The 24,497-nt window shown below is 43.5% G+C and overlaps 1 protein-coding gene across 16 annotated transcripts in view; it reads left to right on the forward strand.

The window, feature by feature from the left end:
* CCDC73 (coiled-coil domain containing 73) overlaps positions 1-24,497 on the forward strand; it is a 142,853-nt gene that overhangs the window by 70,524 nt on the left and 47,832 nt on the right. For 12 of the 16 annotated variants that reach the window (XM_085884124.1, XM_085884125.1, XM_085884119.1 and 9 more), the window contains exons 10-14: positions 278-357; positions 11,984-12,112; positions 15,881-15,940; positions 16,489-16,593; positions 16,696-16,806. In XM_085884124.1, the coding sequence (XP_085740250.1) occupies positions 278-357; positions 11,984-12,112; positions 15,881-15,940; positions 16,489-16,593; positions 16,696-16,806 (485 nt within the window). The remainder of the gene's footprint in view (positions 1-277; positions 358-11,983; positions 12,113-15,880; positions 15,941-16,488; positions 16,594-16,695; positions 16,807-24,497) is intronic. The other 4 variants (XM_085884121.1, XM_085884123.1, XM_085884126.1 and 1 more) reach the window with 4 other exon arrangements.

The following is a 24,497-nucleotide window of genomic DNA, read 5'->3' on the forward strand; positions in this document are numbered from 1 at the left end:
CCCCCCCATTTTCGAATCACATAAATATAGGACGACGTTTTATTCCAGATTGAAATGTTTCGATCAGGATTATATTTCACCTGCTGTCCAATAATAACAATCGCCATGCGAATGAAACTTCAGGTGGTGTTGATCCTGCAAGAATTTAGCTTTGTATAATACAATTTAAAAATAAACTGCAAAATCATTTTGCCTGTGCTCTGTGTGCCAACCTACAATGTTTTAAAGCATTAAAATAAATGTATTCTTTCTTCTTCTTTTTTTTTTTTTACTTTAGTGCAAGGCTTTTTAAAATTGAACAAAAAACTTCAGTATGCGAACAGACACAATGAATGTGTGCAAGCAGATCTTAAACAGGTACTGTACATCATAAAGCTTCATGTTGTACAATTTATGGCTCGGAATGAAGTTTGTGAGATATTTTGTGACATATGACACATTAATACACTATACCTGTCATTTTCTGTGTTGACCTGGGTCTTGTTTTCAACGAGCAAATCTCAAAGGAGGGTTGCTTTTTCCTTACAATTGCCGTTTCTTGGCCCAAGGCCAGATAAGTACATGGTGCGTATTATTTCTCAGCAGTACCTGCCCGTCCTATGTCAGCTTCTCATTGATCTTGAAAGATATTTTGAGTTGTGCTTTTGTTATTAGAAAAGGAATTTATTGTTTTTAGTTTCATCACATGACTTCATATGGATTTATGAATAGTATAGCTATAAGATGGTCATTACTTTGTGCAGCCAAATACAGTAATAACATTAATACAGTGGTAAGTTCAAGTGAACATAAGAGTGTGCTGCCATCTTGATAGAATGGAGAGAAGAACAGCAATGGATAAACACATAGGTAATTGCACAAAAGAGAGGAAAGGAGACATAATTGTAGAGGTGTAGAAATAGTACACGTATCCTCCAGTAAAAATGCTTTCCTTTCAGTTTTTGTTATTCTATTGAAAGATGTATATTCCAGATAGATTTGATATTTTATTAATTTCACATTGTGATGTGGATGGCATCCTCTACACAGGATGCAATCGCTGGAGCCTATACCCAAAAGATAGCCAAAATAATTAAGCTTTTCTGCACAGGTTGCCACAGGTTTGAGTGGTTTCCACAGGCCTGTGAACTGGTGGCGCTATTTCCACACCGTTTATGAAAGAAAGTTACAACAATGTAACTTTCCAGGAAACCCAAATTAACCTGATGTGTCATGCGATAAAATGACAGAAGCATGAGGTTCACCATTCCTTATGGAATAAATAATTTATTTGCATAATATATACGGAATAAATATTTATAAAAGCCTGGTGTTGGCTTAGTGGTTAAGGTGGCTGGCTTGGGACTTGAGGGTCCTGAGTTTGAGTCCTTGTTTGCTGTTGAATTAACACCTGGTGTGGTTGACTCAGCCTGTCATCCTTATGAGGTTGGTGAAATGAGTACCAACTTACTGGGGTAATAACCATTTGTGGTAACTTATGTTGGAGTAGTGACTCATCTTGGACTGTACCTCATTGTCAATGAAACTGCCTTAGCAGCCAGCCCTATGTTCCTTACGGCATGAAAGAAATGGTATTGTTGCAAGGGTGGCCTGCCCAAGTTAACCCCCCCCCCGAACCCAAATTTGTGGTAGCCAGGCGGTTAACACCAACAACATCCTGGGACGGCCAAGCAGTTCCTTATAAGAGGAGGTAGACACGTTGATCGACGACGATTTCAACACATGCTCAAAGGGCATGGCGGCGGGCAAGGACGGACTGGTGGAGGAATACTGGGAATGGCGGACGGAAGGAGGATTACAGAGACTGGAACGGTTACATGGGGTTTATCCACGAATCCCACTACAAATGGACAAATATAATTTCTTCAAAATAAACACATTTAATGCACGTACACAAATATTTACAAAGACAATAATGTAAAAGGAAATAATGATACAAATAAATAAATAACTCCTATGGTCGAGGCCTCACACATGGACACAAATACAGACAAAGGGGTGACAACCCCCCCCCCGCCCCCCCCATTTTCAGTACACTAGTACTCAACTTGGGCCAGAACTGATCCCTGTCGAACCCGAAATGGAGGCGTCTCCACCAGCACGTACACACACAGGCAGAATGATGCTTCACTTGTAGCAGGGCACACGCATGCAAAATGTCGCTTCTCGAGTCGCAGGGCAGATATATGCCCTATAATCCGCAAGCGTCTTTCCATATGCAGGCTCGAGAACGTGCCAGCCTTCCTCTTCCAAAGGTGCCACCTGCCTCGTGCGGTCTTCACACCAACCTCCTGTGTGTGTTCTGCCGAACTCCTGTCTTTTCCAGATGGAAGGATTCCACAATCCATCCGTGCGATGCGCCAGCCACTCCTGTCTTTTTGATCACTCCCCTCTCCTTCTGCTCTCTATATCCTCCGCCTCTGGGGCGTGGCCTCCTTGCCCCCAAACTCAGGAAGCGGGGCTTCTCCTCTTTGTTGTCGTTTCAGGGACGCATTTCCCAGCTTTACTACCTGGCTGGCAATATAAAAACAAGGACAAGTGTGTCCAAGAGCCGCGTCCTAAAGGTTTTGTCTTCACCAGAAGAAGAAGAAGAAGAAGAACAAGAAGAAGAAGAACAACGCGGAGCTCGCTTAGAGCCAGCGTTCGCAATGCGACGTGGCTAAAAACATCGGGAAAAATCACAGAGGGGACTTATTTTTACTTAGTACTGGGGGACTTATTTTTACTCCCTTGGCTAATTAACACCGCACCACCCCTCGTGTGGTGACACGTAGCTCTTAAGCTCACAGATTCCCAAACTTGGTTACATTGAGATGCTTCGACTCGTCCGCGGGCCAAGCAACTCTTCACAATGCTAAACTTCCTTATTAAATCATTCCATCTTCCCCCAACACCGTAACAGTGTTATTTTACATAAATATTTTTAAGTAACACAAAAATAAAAGACCAATGTCACCCGCAGGGTGACCCGTATCTTGCCAAAAGGTGACCACGTGTGACTTCTTTAAGGTCACACTGAGGTGAACAGAGCTGCTATCCACCAGGAGCGACTCCTTGAGGAATATCTGCCTACGAGAGATTCCGATGAGAATCGTTCTACAGAGTAACCATGTGTTTGCCTCATAACGTCACCAAATGAAGTCATAATGTCTCAAGCTTGACATATCAAGAAAGCACTCATCGAGGTGTTCAATTTGAGGTATGACATGATATGGTTCCTAAAACTTGAAAATTTGACCTTGGGGTCAAATATGTTTGACCTCAGGCGCTAACCATGAAGGGCAAGGCCAATCGCCACCAAAAACTAATCAGCTGAGCGCCAGACCATGAACTATATTCCCATGAAGTTTGAAGACGATCCGATCAAAATTACTCAAAAATTAAGGGTTTCGTCGACTCCCCTGATTTGCGACAAAGTGACATTGACCTTTGACCTTTGACCTTGACCTTCAAAATTTTATGCGCTGAAAGGGACCTCTATAGGCCTCTGATATGCGAAGTTACAAAAATTTCCAATGATAACTGTGCTCTGCAGAGTGATCGATACATGATTACAGACAAACAAAAAATAATAATAATAAAAAAAAAAACAAGCTGACTAACATATCTTGCAAAAACTTCGTTTTGGCAAGATAATAAGATAAATTTTAAAGTGATACAAATTTAGATGGTGTCTTGGGCCTTAATCTGATTATTCCCCCTCCCTCACAAGCATAGCCTCTCCCCTGGACATTTGGCCCTCATAAAAGTCGCCCAAGGCCATGACTTAACACTTACATCATTCACAATAATTGCCTAATCAATAAATTAGTGGAGGCGGCAGAATCACTTGACTCGAACTGACCCACAATAAAATTAGAGTTCACAGAACACGATACCCCACGCAGTATTATTATTTTGTATGCAGCCTATGGCTGCTCGGTGAATCATTACTGGGAGCTTGGCTGTGTCACTAATGTGGTGTCCCCTGTTTAATCATTTTGCCAACATCGGAAGGATGACAGGCTAAGTCAACCTATGTTGTGTTATTTAACGGCAAACCCGGGCTCTAACTCAAGACCTAAAGATCTTAAGCCAACACCAGGGGTGTGTTCAATCACCACGTTTCTTGTAGATTGCTCGTCAAGTGGCTTGAGCACTCAAACAAGCACTCCATTCAAAACCGTTTAATAAAGAAAGCGAGCTTGGCAAATGCTAACTTGCTGCTTTGTAAATGAATGCACCTAGGCCGAGCCCATGCAGTGTACAAGTATAATACGGTGCAATCCTGACATTCGCAGATTCGACATTTGCGGACTCTGCGTATTTGTGGTTTATAAAACGTGACCTGCTTCTATATTTGCAGGCCTGTGCTTCGCGTATTCACGTTATATATATATATATATATATATATATATATATATATATATATATATATATATATATATATATATATATATATATATATATATATATATATATATATATATATATATTGTTTTTTTTATAACTGGTCTTCTACATTGTCTTCAGAAAGTATTCACATCCTGCGACCTTTGTTACATTTTGTTGTTATTACAGCCTGAGTTTAAAATGGATTAAATATAATTTTTTTGTCACTGATCTACACATTTACCGTAATGACAAAGTGAAAACATGTTTTTAGAAATTTTTACAAATCAATTAAAAATTAAAAGCTGAAGTATCTTCCATCAATAAGTATTCAATCTCCTGAGTCAATACTTTGTATAAGCACCTTTGGCAGTGATTACAGCTTCAAGTCTTCTTGGGTATGTCTGTATCAGCTTTGCACATCTGGATTTGGGGATTTTTCTCTCATTTTTCCTTGCAGATTTGCTCAAGCTCTGTCAAGTTGGATGGGGAGCATCAGTGAACAGCAATCTTCAAGTCTTTCCACAGAATCTCAATGGAATGCAAGTGTTAGCTTTGGCTGGGCCACTCAAGGACTTCAATGTTCTTGAACTGAAGCCATTCCAATGTTCTTTTAGCTGAATGATTGGGGTCATTGTCTTGTAGGAACATAACTCTTCGCCGCAGTCTGTCTTTTGAACTCTGAACCAGGTTCTCCTCAAGGGTTTGCCTGTATTTGGTGCCATTAATTGTTTCCTCTATCCTTATAAGTCTCCCAGTCACTGCCACTGAAAAGCATCCCCAAAGCATGACGCTGACACCACCACACTTCACGGCAGGGATGGTTTTGGATTAGTGATGAGCTGTGCTCGGTTTCCGCCAGATGGAACACTTCGCATTCAGGGCAAAGAGTTCTATTTTCGTCTCATCAGACCACCAAATCTTTTGCCTTCTGCTCAGTCTTTCGCGTGTGTTTTTACAAACTCCAGTATGCTGTCATGTGCCTTTTTCTCAGGAGTGGCTTCCGTCTGACCACTCTCCCATAAAGCCAAGAATTGTGAGACTATTGACTATTGTCCTTCTGGTAAGTTCTCCCATCTCAGCCAAGGAACTCTGTAGTTCTGTCAGAGTGGTCATTGAGTTTTTGGTCACCTCCCTGACCAAGGTCCTTGCCCGGTTGCTCAGTTTGGTCAGACAGCCAGTTCTGGAAAGATTCTGGGTAGTTCCATATCCTTTCCATTTCCTAATGATGGAGCTCATTGTGCTCTTGGGAACTTTCAACACTCTACAAATTGTTTTATGCCCTTCCCCAGATGTATGCCTCCTCACAATTCTACCTCGGAGTTCTACATACAGTTCCTTGGATTTCACAGTGGAGTTTCTGCTCTGACATGCATTGTCAACTGTGGGACCTTAAATAGAAATGTGTGTTTCTTTCTAAACCATGGCCATTCAATTGAATTGGCCACAGGTAGATTCCAATCAAGTTGTTGAGATATCTCAAGGATGATCAGAGGAAATTGTATGCACCTGAGCTCAAGTTGGAGTGTCATAGCAAAGGTGTTGAATACTTATTGATGCAAGACATTTCAGCTTTTCATTTTTTATTGATTTGTAAAAATTTCTAAAAGCATGTTTTCACTTTGTCATTGTGGGGTATTTTGTGTGGATCAGTGACAATTTTTTTTTAAATTCAATCCATTTTAAATTCAGGATGTAACAACAAAATGTGACAAAAATGGAGGGTTGTGAATACTTTCTGAAGGCACTGTATATCCACTACCACAGATTAATTCAGCCTGCGAATTCTTCCACAGAAACCTGCTATCTCTTATGCACAGATTCATCCCATCTCATCTTCAATCATCTTACCCATCCTCCCGCTCTTGGTACTCTGAATTATGTGGTGAATTGTTTGCTTTAAAACAACTTGCATTTTCCTCCTGGAAGGTAAATCCGACCGAAGGCAACCTCAGATCATTCCACAAGGCCCGCAACAAGTGTGTCTCCTCTCAAGAGAGCCAGGAAACAACATCTGTCCAATATCAAGAATGAGCTTTCAAACTGGTCTACCTCCTCTAAAACATGGTGGTGCCTTGTCAAGTCGGTTTTTGGTGTATGCTCCCCTTCCATCCCTTCCCTCGACTCTGCCACGAGATTTCAGCTCACATATCCTAGGAGCCTGCTCTGCTGCTCTTGCACTTCCTCTCTCTCTGTCCTTTTCACCCTGTCATTTACCATAGGCCATCTTATATCTGCTTGGAAATCAGTCAGTATTACAGCATTACATAAAAAAGTGCAAAAGCAGATCCCCTTAACTCCAGATCAATTAGCTTACTTCCAATCACCTTTACTATTTCTCAACTAACTTTGACAAAAAGAAGCAAGTTACAAAAACATGTTTTTGGGTAAATTGCAAAAAAAACCATCTCATTCTGCCTCTCAGAACAGGTAAGTAATGTGTGAGATATGTTTGGCTGATGAAAAAGATGTTACCTTTGACTACTTTAGCCAATATAAGGAACTTAAGTTTTAGTATCCTGGAATACAATTTTTTTTGCTATCCAGAAAAATCTGTGTGCTCGTGGATGCCACTTGTTTCCACGATGATTGGGCTACTTAACTCATTTATTCTCAGTTGTCACTTGCTTCCTTTTGTCAAAGTTGGGCAGAGTAGGTCCCATAACAGATTTAAACCCACCAAAACTATTACATGGACCCCATGCCCTTCACAGCATAAAAAGAGGTGCATGTACCCCGAGAGGCACCTTTACCATTTCTAAACACTTCAAGTTTATTATGCTTTTTTTTTCTCCTCTGAAAGACTATGGCATCTATTTACACCATGTGGGTCACTCACAAGGGAGCATGATCATAAAATGAGATGTTGGTCTGACAATCTGGTACCCACAGAGTAATGTAAAAAAAAAAATTGTATGCATTGTCGAGGCTCGTATGAGAGCTAACACACAATGCACAACAAGGAGGGCAGGAGAGGGAAGGATAAAACAGTGGGGAATAGAGACATTAGGAGATCTGTGGAAGGGAGAGGGATGAGGTGGGGAACACAGGGTAAACAAGATGAACACCACAGGGACTTTCAGGAAGGAAGGCAGGTAATTTGAAGAAGGTGGGGTTGGGGGTAGATTAACAGGGTGGAACAGATCATGATTTTGGATGGGGAAGATAGGTGGTGGTGAACAGCTGTTTTGAAGACCTGGAGGGAAGAATGGGGTTGAAGAGTGTGGGAGTTTATTCCAAAGGCGGTGAAAAAAGAGGAATGAAAGAGTGAAGGTGAGCAGTGATTCGTGATTTTGGTAATTTTGCCAGAGGGAGGTTGCTTCTGGACCTTGAGCACCCTGCGGAAATATGGGGGGGACAGATTGCAGACAGAGCGGGGGAGGGGGGGGCAAGACTGGAGAGGAGACGGAAGAAGACAGAAAGACTACCGACCTGCCTGGGGTGAGAGAGTGAGAGGCCCAAAGACTCAGCCTCACCGCGGGAGATACCATTGATCGTAAATGTCTTGGTTTCCACATTGTGAAGCCGAGAAAGGTGAGAGGCAGGAGCACCAGCCCAGAGGGGAGTGCATTACTCCATCAGGCTGCAGACGAATGATTTGTATGTGGTCAGGAGCTCAGATGGGCCGAGGAAGGGCTTTGCATGATGGAGGATTCCCAGTCGGCGACTGGCTTTGGAGGCCAGATTGGAAATATGGTTTTCCCAGGAAAAATCATGGCAGACAGTGAGACCCAGAAGCTTGAATAAAAGGACTTCTTCAAGAGGATTGTTGAGAAAGTAGATTGGGGGGGGGGGGTCCAAATGGTCCTTTCACAGAGATGGAGTGAGAGTGTGAGATTTATCAGGATTGAAAGTGTTGGACATGTTCCCTGTGTTGGACCAGTTTGTGATTTTATCCAGATCTTCAGGGAGCAAAGAAGCTGCTGCTAGTCTGAGGGATGACAGATGGTACGGCAGAGGGTGGAGTCATCAGCAAAGAGATATAGAGGATTTTCCAGAGGGTCGGAGAGATCATTGATGAAAACCAGAAAAAGAACAGGGCCCAGAACGCTGCCTTGAGGAACTCCAGCCTCGACAGGAAGAGGGGATGAAAGAACTCAATTTAGGGCCACACCTTGGCTGCGACTGGAGAGGAAGTCTGCCAGCCATGAATGGAGATGGCCTTGGATACCATAGGAAGAGAGTTTGGTAAGCAGGGCAGGGTGCCAGACCATGTCAAAAGCATGCGATATGTCTTGGGATATGGCTCCAATTTCATGTCTGGCATTGAGGACCTCCATACATTGTCGGGAGACCGGAGACCAGAAGCAGCATATCCAGGGTAGACAGACCTGGTCTGAAACCAAATTGATGATCGGAAATCGGGCCATTGGAGAAGAGGAAGGATTTAATCTCTGAAGCGAAGATGGATTCCATAACCCTGCTGATGATTGGGAGAAAGCTGATCGGCTGTAGTTGCAGGGATCTGTTTTTGCACCTTTTTTATGCAGAGCGGTAATGTTTGGTGATTTGCAAGCAGATGGCAGATGACTTTGAGCAAATGAGAGTGTGAATAGAACAGAGAGAAGGTAAGCAAGAGCAGAGGAGCAGGTTTTTAGAACCTTTTAGGTTTTTGGCTGATGCCGTCTGGCCCGGTTGCAGAATCTGAGTCGAGGTTTGACAGCAAGGTCTCCACTTTGTCAGAAGAAAAGGACACAGAGTCCAGGGACAGCTTGGTGCAACTGGGTTTGGTGGGTACAGAAAGCGATGGGTTTCGGACACAAGATTTAGATACAAACACGGAGTTTAGGCATTCAGCCTTTTCCCGTGTGGTGTAAATGTTCCACATGTTGGACCAGTTTGTGATTTTATTTTATTCGTTTGGAAATCTCCCACTTTAAGGGAAATCCTGAGCACACCATTCATCATATCACTCAGCAACAATACAGTTTCCTTGCTGTATCATCACAAAGGGCGGATGAGCTCCGAGTGAGCCAATGGCCATCCATATCTCGTGCCCAACTGTGTCGGTGGACAACCTCCTGCAGTTGGGTTTCTTCTTTTTTTATGAGGTTGGTGGCAGGATTTGCACTCAAGCCACTGTAAAACCCTTCATTCTGCAAAATGTACCACAAATAAATCTGAAAACCCACTCTGTGGGAGTACCTCCTGTGCAGCTGCTCTCCACAGAGTAGCTCACTGGATGACAGGATTGGGGCAAAGCCTTTGGGACCCCCACTATTTGATGTTAGGAGGAAAACCACAGGGTAACCAAACCAGGTCAGATTGTGGTAGTGTGTGTCGGGTGGTGTTTAGGTGTTGTGCACCAGACGGCGGTCTCCTTAGGTTAACCTGAGGCAGTCCCTTTGGGTGGGTGCCTGGAATATCCTCTCCCGAAGAGTGGATGATCACCTGTCTCTGTTACCATCTGAGCTAAAGCGTTTGGACATCGGTATTGCAGCACTCTCTGAGGTTCGGAGACTGGATGGTGGCGAGATCATGGTGGTTGGTTACACCTACTTTTGGTCTGGTCGCTCTGATGGTTACCATGCCCAAGGAGTTGCTGTAGCTGTGTCCAATAAGCTGACACCAATGATAATTGAGGTAACACCAGTCAATGAGCGTATTATGAGACAAAGGATTTATCACTTCTTGAGTGTCGTTTCCCTCGTCTGTTTATGCTCTGACTGAGGTGAGTGATCTCACAGTGAAGGACGCATTCCATGCCACGCTTGAGTCTGTGGTTTATCAGTGCCCCAGGTGAGATACTCTTCTCATCTTGGGGTATTTCAGCACATCAACTGGAACTGATAGGGATGGTGATGAGACTTGTGTTGGTCCCCATGGGTCAGGAACTATGAATCAGAATAGCACTAAGTTCCTTGACTTTGCAAGAAGTCATGGACTTGAGGAGGCTGGCTCATGGTTTCAGCGGCCACAGGCTCATCGCTGGACTTAGTGTTCCAATGCTGGTGGTGTGCAAAGGAGATTGACCATGTGCTCGGTGATGGTCGCTAGAGGATCATCCAGAATGGCAGGGTCCACCGGCGTGCTCAGTTCCTCAATACCGACCACAGGCTTGTGGTAGCAACTCGGAAGTTACAGCTTAAATCCGGGAGAATGCTACCATCCCAACCTTGGCTCGATGTTGGCCAGCTCAAGGATGAGAGGGTAACTGAGGAGTTTGCGAACAGGCTGAGTGGGGATTTGGGGGTCTCGGTGATTTGGTGAACCCTGAAGAGTTGTGGAGTGCCTTCAAGACCAAAGACCACCATCCTTGATGTTGCCGTTGGATGTCTTGGAACTCACCATCAGGCGAAGAAGATATTTGTCTTTTAAAGGATACTGGATACCATTGACCAGAGTCGCAGGGCCAGGCTGAATGGCAGAGCTGAGCTCTTCAGGGAGCTGAGGCATAAAACTGTATGTGCACTAAGGGTGGACAAGGAGGCCTATGTGTGAGGAATCTGTGAGAGGGTGGAGCATCACCTGTGGTCAAGTGATTCTTGGCCTGCTTAGAGGGGAATTTGTGCATTGCTTTCTTCCAAGTCCGTCTCTAGGTGTACTGCAGTTAGAGCGGAGGGTGGTGGGCTCTTGACAGAGGAGTCTGAAGTAACGGCCCGCTGGGCCGGTTACTTTGAGAGGCTGTTCCAGGCTCATCATGCCTGGTGTTGGCTTAATTGTTAGGGTGGTGGGCTTTGGATCTGAGGGTCCTGAGTTCAAATCCCGCTCAGCTGTTAATACCAGGTGGGGTTAACTCGACCTATCATCCTTCCGAGGTCAGCAAAATGAGTGCCAGCATGCTTGGTATACTGTGTCGGAATGGTGACCCATCCAGGATTGTGCCCAATAGCCAAGGAGACTGCTTAAGCAGCACCAACGCTCTGCACAGAGTATGGTCCCAATCTCTCCTCCTCCAGCCTCATCCACCAGCTGTTGAGTTGGATGTCTGTGGTGTTACTATCCCTATTGTTGACCTTCGACTCATCTGTGATCCATCTTCGTTTGTGGAAACACAGGCTCCGGTGAACCGGTTGAAATGGGTAAAGCTCCTGGGATCTGTGGCATCCATGCTGAACTTCTCAAGGCTGGTGGAAATGCTGTACTTGTGTCATTGCATGCATTTCTGTGGTCTGGAACATAGGCATCATCCCAACTGATTGGAAGAGGGGCCTTGTTATCTCAAACAGGATATCTAAAAATGTTGGTGCCGGATTTGGACAAAATTTGGTGGACAGGTTGGGTGTGTGACATTGACGAATTAATTAGATTTTGGTGAAGATCCAGATCTGGATCCAGATACTAGAATTCTAAAAGTGATTCTTCACCATTGAGAGATTGGGCCAAAAACGATATATTGCACGATATCTCAAAAAGTTGTGGATGAGTTGTGATAAAACTAGGTGGATGAGTTGGTGAGGTGACAAGAACAAGCCCATTCGATTTTTGGTTCAGGTACAGATCCAGATCCGGCCCATCAGTGGGATACAAAATGTAAATTGTTCAGCCTGTCAGAGGTTGCGCATGACCAAGTGTCATTCTTGTTTATTCATGTAATGGGTTTGTGATGCACTGGCACAAGTAGATTGTTTTCATAACATTTTGAACTCTTTTGCTTTTGTGTTTATTATAGAAGATAAACATGATCACTGAAGAAATTTTGCAAGCAAATGTCGCCATTCATGTAAAGCATGATCAACAGCAAATGGAAATGACAGAAAAAGTCCATGAGCTGCAGGATACCAAAAATAAATTGCTGGAGGTAAATATATTGTGACGTTTGTATGGGGTCCTGCATCGAATATAGGAATTGCATTGTAAATATGTGCACTTTGTCTCATATCTTATGTCATCGATATTAATGTTATCTTAAAAAATTATGTGTTTTAAGTTAGATACGGAAAGTGAATATTGAGAAGCAGGTGTGCAACCTGTAATATTCCATAAATGGCCTTTATTTCTCTTTCCCCACTGGAATGATCCTCTTTCTTTCTCCCCCTTTACCCAACCCCCCCCCCCCCAGCTCCCTATAGTCTTCTCTTGCACATACACATGACCTCAAGGAAGGCATGTGGGGGAAAGACAAAAACAAAGCAGTTTCTCTGATTATCCACTTTTCTGTTGAGCCTTTTCTGCTTGAGCCATGATCTCAGTTGTTTTAAACCAGTAGCTATGTCTATGGCCATTTCATTGCCTCTGGAATAGGTGAATCCATTACATAGCGATGGACTATGCACTTTGTGTGATTGTCATATGGCTGGCAAGTGGTGGAAACACGAAGACCTGAGTAGCTCAGTGGGCCAGCTATGCTTCAGTCTGGCCAGGCTGAGGGACGACCCGGATGAGTAATCGCTCACTATTACCACCATCTTATTCACCCAACCACCTCGAGGAAGGAACAGGAATCTCTCCCTCCTCTCCTCCCTCTTCCTCCAGTGACTTTGTTCCTTTTCTCCTTTTTTTTCTCTCTCCTACCCTGTATTGCCTTTGTAAATCCTGCTTCCCTTGTTGAGTACAAGACATGCTGGGATCACTGTTTGTTAATCAAAATTGCTTATGATATGTCTGTTCACATTGTGCTGACATTATGTCATGTCTTGTTTGTGACCCACTTTCATCATTATAATCGTAATTATCATTCATTTATTTGTGGCCACTGGAAAGGTTCAGTCTCTTTAACTTCTTTGCCCCACTGTCAGCCATGACCTTTTCTGGGCCAATCACATAGCAAAGCTGGCCTCCAATGCCAGCCACAGCCACAAAACCACAGACTCAATCCAAGTCTTTCCTTGCAAAATCAGTGATACTCAGTCTACAAAGCCTTTATCTGTAGCTCAATGGAGTATTGCTGTCTGATTTAGGCTGGCACCCCAGCATCACATCTGTCTCTTCTGGTTTTGTGGAATCTCAAGCTCTCAGCATTATTGAAGTCACCCATGACGAGGCTGAAGCACAAGGTCTGTTGCTTTCACACCGCATACAATTCGGTGGTCTCTGGGTTTGTTTTTTTCCGCCACTTCTCCAACATTGCTCCCTCTGCTTTTCAGTCCTCCAACTCTCCCCAGCAATGCCACGATACACAGATTCTTCCAGTAACCTGCTTCCTGTTAAACCTCCAAAATCCAGCCTGAGTTGGTCACCGCAACTCCTTTGTTCCTCACTTCTCCCATCTATGGAACCTCCTTCCAGAGATCGTTCTTTCCCACTCTTCCCCCCAGGGCTGAAAGAAGGTAGTGCACCATCACCTCATGTCACCCTCCACCCCCTACCCAATCCTGACCTATGATCTTTATTTACCCCCATTAACCCTTCCTAGTCCAACTCTCTTACTTGCTCATTTCAGTGTTTCCTCCTTTTCTCTCTCCCTCTCTCTTCTTTTCCTGTTTTTCCATTGCCTTGTTGATTGCACCCGATTGTGGCCCTGCTATCTCGCTCTCCATTCAACCTTGTTCCTAAATGAGTTTCTCTCTTGTTGAGATGTCAAAAACCCATGCTTTGTCACACCTGGTGTTCCTTGACAGTACAATCTGTAAATTCCCATTGGCGTACTGACTTCCCATTGACGGACTGTGGGTTACTTAGTAACTGTTTAGTTATCCAAGCAAATAGACCTTCGTGATTGGGTGTGCCCTGTCACTCAGGCACCTGTGATGTGACTATTTTCCTTGTCATATCATTCAAGAGAGAGAGAGAGAGAGAGAGAGAGAGAGAGAGAGAGAGAGAGAGAGAGAGATTGGGACCATACTCGATGCAGAGCATTGGTGCTGCTTAAGCAGTCTCCTTGGCTATTGGGCACAATCCTGGACGGGTCGCCACTCCGACACAGGATACCAGCATGCTGGCACTCATTTTGCCGACCTCGGAAGGATGACTGGCCGAAAAGTGAACTAGAAAGCATATGAAAATGCAAAGCTCGCCCGCTTTGTATTCAGACGTATTCTTCTTCCATATGCTAAATGGTACCTTTGACCTTTTGACCAAATTCTTCATTTGTCTGCTTCTTATTCTCATATTAAAGCTTTGTTGAAAATTTTGACAACAAAAGCTCAAATTATAATTTAAATTCCAGGTCAATTGGATGAGAATTGCTGATTTTATGTGATGCTGACCTTTGACCTTTTGACCAAATTATGAATTTGTCTTCTCCATATTCTCATGATAAAGCTTTGTTGAAAATTTGATGAAAAAAGTTTCGACCCGGACAGACAAACACACAGACACACAGACACACACAAGTGATTGCAAAACCCTGTCTCCTGCTGTGTAGGGTACGGTCTGACAAGAGCGAAGTCGATGGCGCGATGTCGCAAATCCCCACACTTCCCACTTGAAGCATTAAAGTTGAAAGATTTCAAAAAGTTCCACATATTCTTGAGTTTAAAAATCTCCTCTGTTTTGACCCATGTGACCCTAAGTCCCCACCCCCTGGGGCATGAACTGGTGGTCCAACCCAAAATCGTATTTCATCTGTCCCCCAATGTTGATTGCATATACAAACTCATTTAGAAATGTGCCATAATTGCATTTTTTTGGTATTCGACCTTTTAACCCTGCCCCAGGGGGTGGGGCAAAAAATGATATTGCTGTTGCACATTCTTGCCATGTGGTGATCACAACTACCATGTTTGGTGAATTTCTGCACAACCGTTTAGGAGGAGATAGCGTGATAAACGGACAGACAAACAGAGAGAGGGCCGAATTAGAACATCCCCTGTTTGTTTGTTTGTTTTTAAGCATGGGGATAAGTAGCAGGTACCCACGGAAATTCTGCATAATGTAAAATGCAACTCAGACCTGTCTTCCAAAGGGACAAGTTTGGGGAAATATTTTGGAAAAGAAGAAGTGGAGGAAGATAGTTCAAGTTGTTTACAATACAGTACTAGCATTAAGTTCAGCAGTACTCTCTCATTATCCCCACAATTTTTGAAAAATAATGGAGTGGAGGGTGGGGGGAGGTATTCTAGGCGGCTCTGCCTGTCTGTCTGTCCATCTGCCTGTCTGTACATCATGCTATCTCTTCCAAAATGGTTGTGCAAAAATTCATCAATGCGCACCACATGCCACGAAGGTGCAAGAGGAGTATCGTTTTGACTTCGCCCCCTGGGGTGGGGTCAAAAAGTCAAATACCAAAAAATGCAATTAGGGGCATATTTTTAAGCATTCTTTGAAGAAACTTTATGTCTGCAATCAACTTTGGGGGATGCATGAAATATGTCACAATTTTTTTTATTTGATCCCCAGTTCATGCCCCACAGAATGGGGACTTCGGGTCACAGGGTCAAAATGGGGGGGAAAAAAATTAACTCAGATTTTGATATTGAGTCATTCCTGGTAGAACTTTTTGCCATCTATCAACTTTGCTCTAGTTGTATTTATATTGTAGCTGTAGTCTTTTTATTATTCATGTTAGGCAATTTTTTCGCATGGCAATTTTATTTCAAGTTTTTGTATGTTTCAAATATCAGCAGAATTGGAAAAGTTTGCACTTTAAACATTTATGTTTTTACTTGCTGATATTTCACTTATGAAGCAGATTGAGATAAACAAAAAACTCAACCAAGAAATCACGATATTCCAAAACGAAAACCAGGTAAGCTGAACAAACACAATTCTTCTTCTTTATCACACATTTGAGCCTGTCCTATGTGAACTTTGTTAAAATGTACACCGTTACTTTGAGCTGCTCACATTTATTCTAATCATGTCAAAAAATCCAATCAATCAGAATTTTAAGTAATACTGCCTTGGACATGTGGTGGTGCAATGATAAGAACACTGCATTAGTATCTCAGAGAGTGTGTGTTCAAATTTAACTGAAACTAGGAATAGTTATGTTACAACAAAAACCCACCTACCTCACTAATGACCTTCAGAAGGAAACGATCTGGAATGTTTGTGGGGCAAGGCTCACTTTGTGCTTCACTTTGAAATGCCCCTAGGACAACCATGGGATGGGCACTAAAATAATGCTGAGAAAAGGAAATGTTGAACACATCCCTCAAAATGAAAATGAAAAAAACAATCTTTCATTTTAATTTCGATGACAGTGTGGCCTCCAATCTTTCTAATTGGCATATTTATGTGTGTTTCTTTAATTACAATCCTCTTTGAAAATAATTGCATGCAATGTTTCAACAGAATTCCTTAAAGTGTTTATGTGAAGCACACCATATCATTGCTGAACAGTGCTCAAATATCCAAAGAACAAAAGAAGAGTTTAAAATTGCAAATGAGACCCATCAGGTATAATATACACTCTACATAATTTTATATTGCAACATAATTTCACATTGCAACTTCTCATTGTAATGCTTGCAGCTGCCTTGTGATCAACTTCCATTCCAGGAATTGGAAAACAAGTTGAATGCCCAAATGTTGAGTGAACAAAATAAAAATAAATTGCTCACAGAATTGCAGCAGAATTGGGAAGAAGAGAAAAGTGCATACAACAAAAAAGTAAGTAGTTTTTACTTTTATTTTTTACACTTCTGTTGACCTTTACATATATCCTGGATTTATTTCCCTTTACAAGATTGAGGCTCATGTAAGAGCGAGGCAGAGGGCAAACAGGCAATGAGCTGATGGGTCAGTGGGGCAACAGTCGGATACAATATGCAAAAACGTGAACAAACATGAAAAGAGGAAATATTTATATATACATATATATCTACACTCCCATTTTTCAATTTTTACTGAAATTTAAACAGTTTGCATCCAGTGAATAACCTGAAATGGTACAAAGCTAAGTGGTAAACTGCCAGAGGTTAAAAAAAAAGTTGAGCTTACCAAAAACTGAAAAATAATGTAAATTTCAGAGTTGTTAAAAAGGCCATATTCAGGGAACAAGTAATTGGTTAGCAACTGCAGCTGTTCTGCAGCAATGGAAGTAAATTAAGCCTTGAAAGTTGATGCAAACAATTCCGACAGGTGTCCCAACTTTTGTTGATTAGTTACAAACCCTCTGTCTGTATAAAAGCAGTGTTGGAACAGACTGTGTTGCAACATCCTCTGAAGCATTATTTGGACAATATTGCACTGCAGGAAGTAGTATATTGCTATCATAATGGCGAGAAAAAGACAATTAACAAAGGAAGACAGACAGACTATTATAACCCGTAAAAGTGGAGGTCTTTCCTTTAGAGAAATTGCAAATGAAGCCAAGGTGTCAGTGAGTATAGTTTCCTACACCATCAGAAAGCACTTGGAAATTGGAGGACACTCTGACAGGAAGAGGTCTGGCAGACCCAAAGCCACAACACAATCAGAAGACAACTTTCTGAGAGTCAACAGCTTGTGTGATAGGCGGCTCACAGGACAACAGCTTCAAGCACAGCTTAACACTGGTCGAAGTCAGGAAGTCTCAGTTTCAACTGTGAAGAGAAGACTTCGAGCTGCAGGTTTGACAGGTCGAGTGGCAGTAAGAAAGCCATTGCTAAGATGGAAAAATAAGAAAAAGAGGCTTGCCTGAGCCATGAAGCACCGCCAGTGGACTACTGAAAACTGGAAGAAGGTCTTATGGACCGATGAATCAAAATGTGAAATATTCGGTTCATCACGCAGGATTTTTGAACGCCGTTGAGTAGGCGAAAGGATGGTTCCTCAGTGTGTGACACCAACTGTCAAACATGAAGGAGGAAGCGTGATGATCTGGGGTGCTTTTGCTGGATCCAGAGTCGGCGACTTGCACAGAGTGACTGGCACCCTGAACCAAAAGGGCTACCACAGCATTTTTCAGTGCCATGCAATACTCTCTGGTCTACGCCTAGTTGGTCAGGGGTTCATCCTACAGCAAGATAACGACCCAAAACATACCTCCAGGCTATGTCAGAACTACCTTAGAAGAAAAGAACAAGACGGGAGGCTTCAAATCATGGAATGGCCAGCACAGTCTCCAGACTCCATCGAGCTGGTTTGGAATAAACTGGACAGAAGGGTGAAAGCAAAGCAACCTTCAAGTGCAACACATTTGTGGGAACTTCTGCAACAGTGTTGGGAAGAAGTTTCTGAACAATATTTGATTTCCATTGTGGAAAGAATGCCACGAGTGTTCTCGGCTGTTATATATCTGCAAAAGGTGGCTACTTTGATGAGTCAAAAATTTCGATTAAATTCAAAACGATTCCATGATTTCTTTTTTATCTGCAATTGTTTATTAGTTCTATGCTTTAATTTCAGAGTGCATTGAAACATTAAACTGCTTAAATTTCAGTCGAGAGAGAGAATGAGAGAGAATGAGAGAGAATAAAAAAAAATATATATATATATATATATCAATCATAGTAACCTACAAGTAAGAGGGTTGGATTAATGGGTGTAAAAAAAATATTGTTGGTAAGCAAGGGGGATGGCATACAGTCACCTGCAAAGTATTCACCCCCCTCAAAAGTTTTCACATTTTGATGCCACCTTAGTGTATTTCATGATGCTTTCAAAACATACAATATATCATCTTCACAAACTACTCCAAAGTGATAAAGCTAAAAAATACAGATAAAATGTGAATCAGTTCGATTAACAGAGAAAATTAGATGATTCTCAGTCATGTAAGTATTCAAACCCTTTGCCTAATTAACCCTAAATCACTTCAGGAGCAAATTATTTGTTTGACTTGTTATAAAATAACTGTAATAGGGTTCACCTATATGTAATCAGTGGTTTAATTTAAAAATTAAGCTCCCACACTTATCTAAGGAGTTTTAAGGTGCAACTCACTTGGTTAAAGAACAAGGCAAATGAAAAGCTCCTTGGTCTTCACAACGAAGTCAGACAAAGTGGTGGAGAAACACCGTTTAGGAGAGGGTTATAAGAAGATTTCAAAGTTACTCATTATCCCTTTGAGTACAGTGAAATCCATCATTAAGAAGTGGAAGACGCATCATATCACTCAGACTCGACCCATATCAGGTTGCCCATTCAAACTCAGCAACTGGGCAAGCAGGAAACTGGTTTGGGATGTCACTGTAAATCCAGCAATGACTTTGAAAGATCTGTAAGGCTATATGTCTGAGATGGGCGTCAGTGTTCATCAATCAACAATATCCCGTTCCCTTCACAAAGATGGCTTCTAAGGACAGGTGGCAAGAAAGAAGCCGTTACTGAAAAAGACGCTTCTAAAAGCTCATATGGTGTTTGCGAAAAGGCATCTTCATGATACTACAGGCATGTGGAGAAAAGTTTTGTGGTCAGATGAGACAAAAATTGAACTTTTTGGTCTAAAGTCAAAGTGTTACATCTGTTGCAAGCCCAACAGTAAACACCACCCAGTCAACACCATCCCTACTGTTGAGCATAATTGTGGCAGCATCATGTTATGGAGCTGCTTTTCATCAACAGAGACAGTCAAGCCAGTTCGGATAGACGGGACAATGGACAGTGCAAAGTACAGGAGAATTCTTGATGAAAACCTGCTTGAGTCAGCCATGAAACTGAAACTGGGTAGGAGATTCACATTTCAGCAGGACAATGATCCGAAGCACAAAGCTAAAGCCACACTGGAGTGGCAGAATCAAAACAAAAAAAAAATGTTCTTGAGTGGCCCAGTCAAAATCCTGACTTGAACCTAATTGAGCATTTATGGCAAGACTTGAAGATTGCAGTCTATTGACAATCCCCATCAAATTTGGCAGAAATAGAGCAATTTTCACGTTAAGAATGGGCAAATATTTCACCATCTCACTGTGCAAAGCTAGTAGAGACCCTACCCAAAAAGGCTCATAGCAGTCATTGCTGCAACAGGTGCTTCCACTAAATTCTGACCGAATGGGCCGAATACTTTTTCAACAAGTGAATTTCGATTTGTACTTGTTTCTTTACAGGTATTCCTGACATGCAACCTCCTTCAACTATAACAGTATATCGTTTGATCTCTTCAGTTATGAATAGAAAAGTTCATATGGAAAAATTGTTTCCACATAATTCATCTAAATGTGGCATTCTTGGTTGGGAATGAATACTTTTGCAGGCCTCTGTAATATAGTGGTTCCCATCGTGTTTTCCCATCGTGTTCCCAGCCTTTTTGGCTGCTGGTAGCATCATTAGTTAGGGGCACAGCGATGCCACTGATGCAGTGCCCCTATTACCAGTACACTGGTGCTCATGTCACCAACCTCAGAAGGATGGTGGGCTGAGTCAACACCCTGGTGTTAATTCAGTGGTTTAAAGGGGCTAAAACTCAGGACCCTAGGATCCCAAGCCACCACCCCAACCGCCAAGCCAATGCCAAGCTAATATTTTGTTGCACTACCTGCTTAAACTGTGGGTAAAGATTGTGAGATGAGAAAGTGATTCACCGCCTGGGAATGACATTTCTTCCAATTGGTGGATTTTTCACCTCAAAATCGGTTTGTATCAAGAAGAATAGAAAGCTGAAAAAAGTAAATGGGGACAGGGGAGGGGGTGAGTGGGTAAGGGGAGATAGTATTTGTCAGTCTTGAATGTCATCACATGATGCTTGTCAGTTTGATGAGAAACAAAATTCATCATTTTGACTTTTTTGCCATAATTATTGATATATAAATAAATGTTGTCATAGACTCACAGGCCAGGTTCCAATACAACCTTTTTTCCTCCTCCTTTCTATTTTTCTTTTGTCACACTTGGCATTCTTGTAAAGTCAATCTGAAACTTGTGTTAATGGCATTTATTAACACTAGTGCGGGCCCATAGGTGCGTGCCAGTATGTGCATCTTCGTTCCTTCGCTCTCGTAAATGACGACTGGATTGGGGAATTGTTTCAATTAGATCGGACCAACCGCATCATAAATGGCCATAACTTGGGAAACACCTGGGAAACATACTCAGGTCCCCAGCGTCAATTGTGACATCATATCAAACGAAGAAGAAGAATTGTGATGACCCTCTCTCCCCTCCCCCTCTCCCCCCTCTCTCCCTTCCTCGTCTCCCTCTTCTCCCTCTCTCCCCTCTCTCTCCCCCCTCTCTCCCCCTCTCTCACCCCTAGTCTCTCCCCCTCCTCTCTCCCCTTCCTCTCCCACCTCCTCTCTCCCCCCTCTCCCACCTCCTCTCTCCCCCCTCCTCTCTCGCCCCTCTCTCTCTCTCGCCCCCACTCTCACACCCCTCTCCCGTCCCCCTCTCTCGCCACCTCCCCTCTCCCCTCTCTTGAATTGTGACACTCCCCCTCTCTCGCCCCCTCTCTTGCCCCCTCTCTCGCCCCCTCTCTTGCCCCCTCTCTCGCCCCCTCTCTCGCCCCCTCTCTCGCCCCCTCTCTCACCCCCTCTCTCACCCCCTCTCTCGCCCCCTCTCTCTCCCCCTCACTCTCTCCCCCTCTCTCTCCCCCTCTCTCTCCCCCTCTCTCCCCCTCTCTCCCCCTCTCTCCCCCCTCTCCCCCTCTCTCCCCCTCTCTCCCCTCCTCTCCCCCCTCTTCTCTCGCCCCTCTCTCTGTAAATGTATTCACAAATGTCTCCCAAGCACAACCTTGAAAAGGCACATACTCAGGTCCCCAGTGTTGATTGTGACGTCATACCAAACGAAAAAGAAGAATTGTGCCGTCAATCGTGCAATAAATAAATAAATAAATAAATAAACATTAATTGTGACGTCATTCGTGATGTCATAGTACCGTGTCCTGTCATTCGTTGACAGACGTTATTGGTCATTATTGGTTGACAGACAATACATAGGTCGTTATTGGTTGACAGACATTGGTCATTGTATCACGTTATTCTTTTTATTACTGCCAATTATTGTGCTATTATTATTATTAATATGCTGTTATCATTATTCTGAGATATCTTTGGGAAAAAATATATCTTTTTTTTTTTATCTTTGGCATGATAAGGTGGAACGACACTTCAGCTGCGATATATACACCTTTCCAACACTGAAAAAAGCAATAAAATGGCCGTAACTTGGGAACCGCTCGTCCGATTAATATCATACCTTGAAAAGGCACATCTGCGGGTCCCCGGGAATATTCCTGGCAAGTTTCAATCAGATCGAACTGGTGGTCGTCGAGAAACGGCGGTCAGACAGACACACATACAGACACACACACACACACAGATTGCTGGAATTATACATAGATTTGTACAAACTTCAAGTTTATTCAGATGAACAAAATTTAGAAGGAATCATGATAATTTTACAGGAATGCCAATTATGTTATTGCAGTTGCACCATCACATAAAATGTGTCCTTCCATTCACCATGTTGCAATGTATCACATGCTGATGAAAAAGCACCATAATGCAGAAAATGCAGCATTGATTATATCTTAGCAGGGATAATATTGTCAACATTGATTATCTTATTGTCAGGTCAGGCCAGATTAGATCTGACTTGCTCCAGATACCATGCAAACCTGTACTAACTTGTTTTAATGGTGGGGTTGTTTGCGACTAACCCGTCTCCCTCACCAGGTTTCCTGGTGAGGAGTGTGTATGACATGGACACCCAGCAGGATTAAGAACAAAACCTGTCACAGAGTGGAGGAGCTCCTTGTGAGCCAATGGCCATTCACAGCTAGTGCCCAACTCTGTCTGCAGATATCCTCCTGCAGTTGGGTTACTTTTTGTTAGGAGGTTGGTGGCAGGATTTGCACTCCGGCCACGGTAAAACGCTTCACTCCGCAAAACACAAAAACGCAAAGAAATCTGAAAGCGCACTCTGTGGGAGTACCTCCTGTGCAGCTGCCCTCCGCAGGGCAGCTCACCAGATGACGGGATTGGGGCAAAGCCTTCGGGGCCCCTTATCTTTGATGATAGGAGGAAAACCACGGGGTGATGTTCTCGGGTCAGATTGCGGTAATGTGTGTTGGGGTGCTGCTGAGGGTGTCATCCACCAGATGGAGTTCTCCTTGGGTTAACCTGAGGTGCTCCCTTCAGATGGGTGCCTGGAATGTCCTATCCCTAAGAGAGGATGATCACCTGTCTCTGTTATCATCTGAGCTCAAGCATTTGAACATCAGTGTTGCAGCACAATCTGAGGTTCGGAGACCGGATAGTGGCGAGATCATGGCGGGTGGTTACACCTACTATTGGTCTGGTTGCTCTGATGGTTACCATGCCCAAGGAGTTGCTGTAGGTGTATCTAATAAGCCGACTCCAATGATAATTCAGGTAACACCGATCAACGAGCATATTATGAGATGAAGGATTCGTCACTCTTTGGGTGTTGTTTCCCTGGTCTCTGTATATGCTCTGATTGAGGCGAGTGATCTCACCGTGAAGGACGCATTCTATGCCATACTCGGGTCTGTGGTTGATCAGTGCCCCAGGCAAGATGCTCTTCTCGTCTTGGGGGATTTCAGTGCATCGACTGGAACTGATAGGGATGGTTATGAGACATGTTTTGGTCCCCATGGTTCTGGAACTGTGAACCAGAATAGCACTAAGTTCCTTGACTTTGAAAGAAGGCACAGACTTAGGGTGACTGGTTCATGGTTTCGGCACCCACAGGCTCATCACTGGACTTAGTATTCAAATGCTGGTGGTGTGGCAAAGGAGATTGACTATGTGCTCAGTGACGGCGCTTGAGGATGATGCAGAACGGCAGGGTCTACTGGAGTGCTGAGTTCCTCAATAGTGACCACAGGCTTGTGGTAGCAGCTCTAAAGTTGCAGCTTAAATCTGGGAGAATGGTACCATCCCAGCCGAGGCTGGATGTAGGCAAGCTCAAGGATGAGAGGGTAGTTGAGGAGTTTGTGAACAGGCTGAGTGGGGATTTGGTGGGTCGAGGTGCTTTGGTGAATCCAAAAGTGTTGTGGAGTGTCTTCAAGACCAAAGACCTCCATCCTAGATTTTGTGAATGGATGTCTTGGAATTCATCGTCGGGCGAAGAAGAATTTTGTCTCTCAAGGGACACTGAATACCATTGACCAGAGTTGCAGGGGCAGGCATAATGGCAAAGCTGAGCTGTTCAGGAAGTTGAGGCGGAAAACTGAACTTGCGCTGATGGTGGACAAGGAGGCCTATGTGCGAGAATCTGTGAGGGGGTAGAGCATCACCTGTGGTCAAGTGATTCTTGTCCTGCTTGCAGGGGAATTCACGCATTGCGTTCCTCCAAGACTTTTGCTTGGTGTATTGCAGTTGGAGCGGAGGGTGGTGGGCTCTTGGCAAAGGAGTCCTAAGTGAAGGCTCGCTGTGCCGGTTACTTTGAGCGGCTGTACCATGCTGCTCCGCCAGCTGTTGAGT

Source organism: Eptatretus burgeri, chromosome 6, assembly GCF_056783735.1.
Source record: "Eptatretus burgeri isolate ZD-2024b chromosome 6, Ebu_testis_v1, whole genome shotgun sequence".
NCBI classification, from domain to species: domain Eukaryota; kingdom Metazoa; phylum Chordata; class Myxini; order Myxiniformes; family Myxinidae; genus Eptatretus; species Eptatretus burgeri.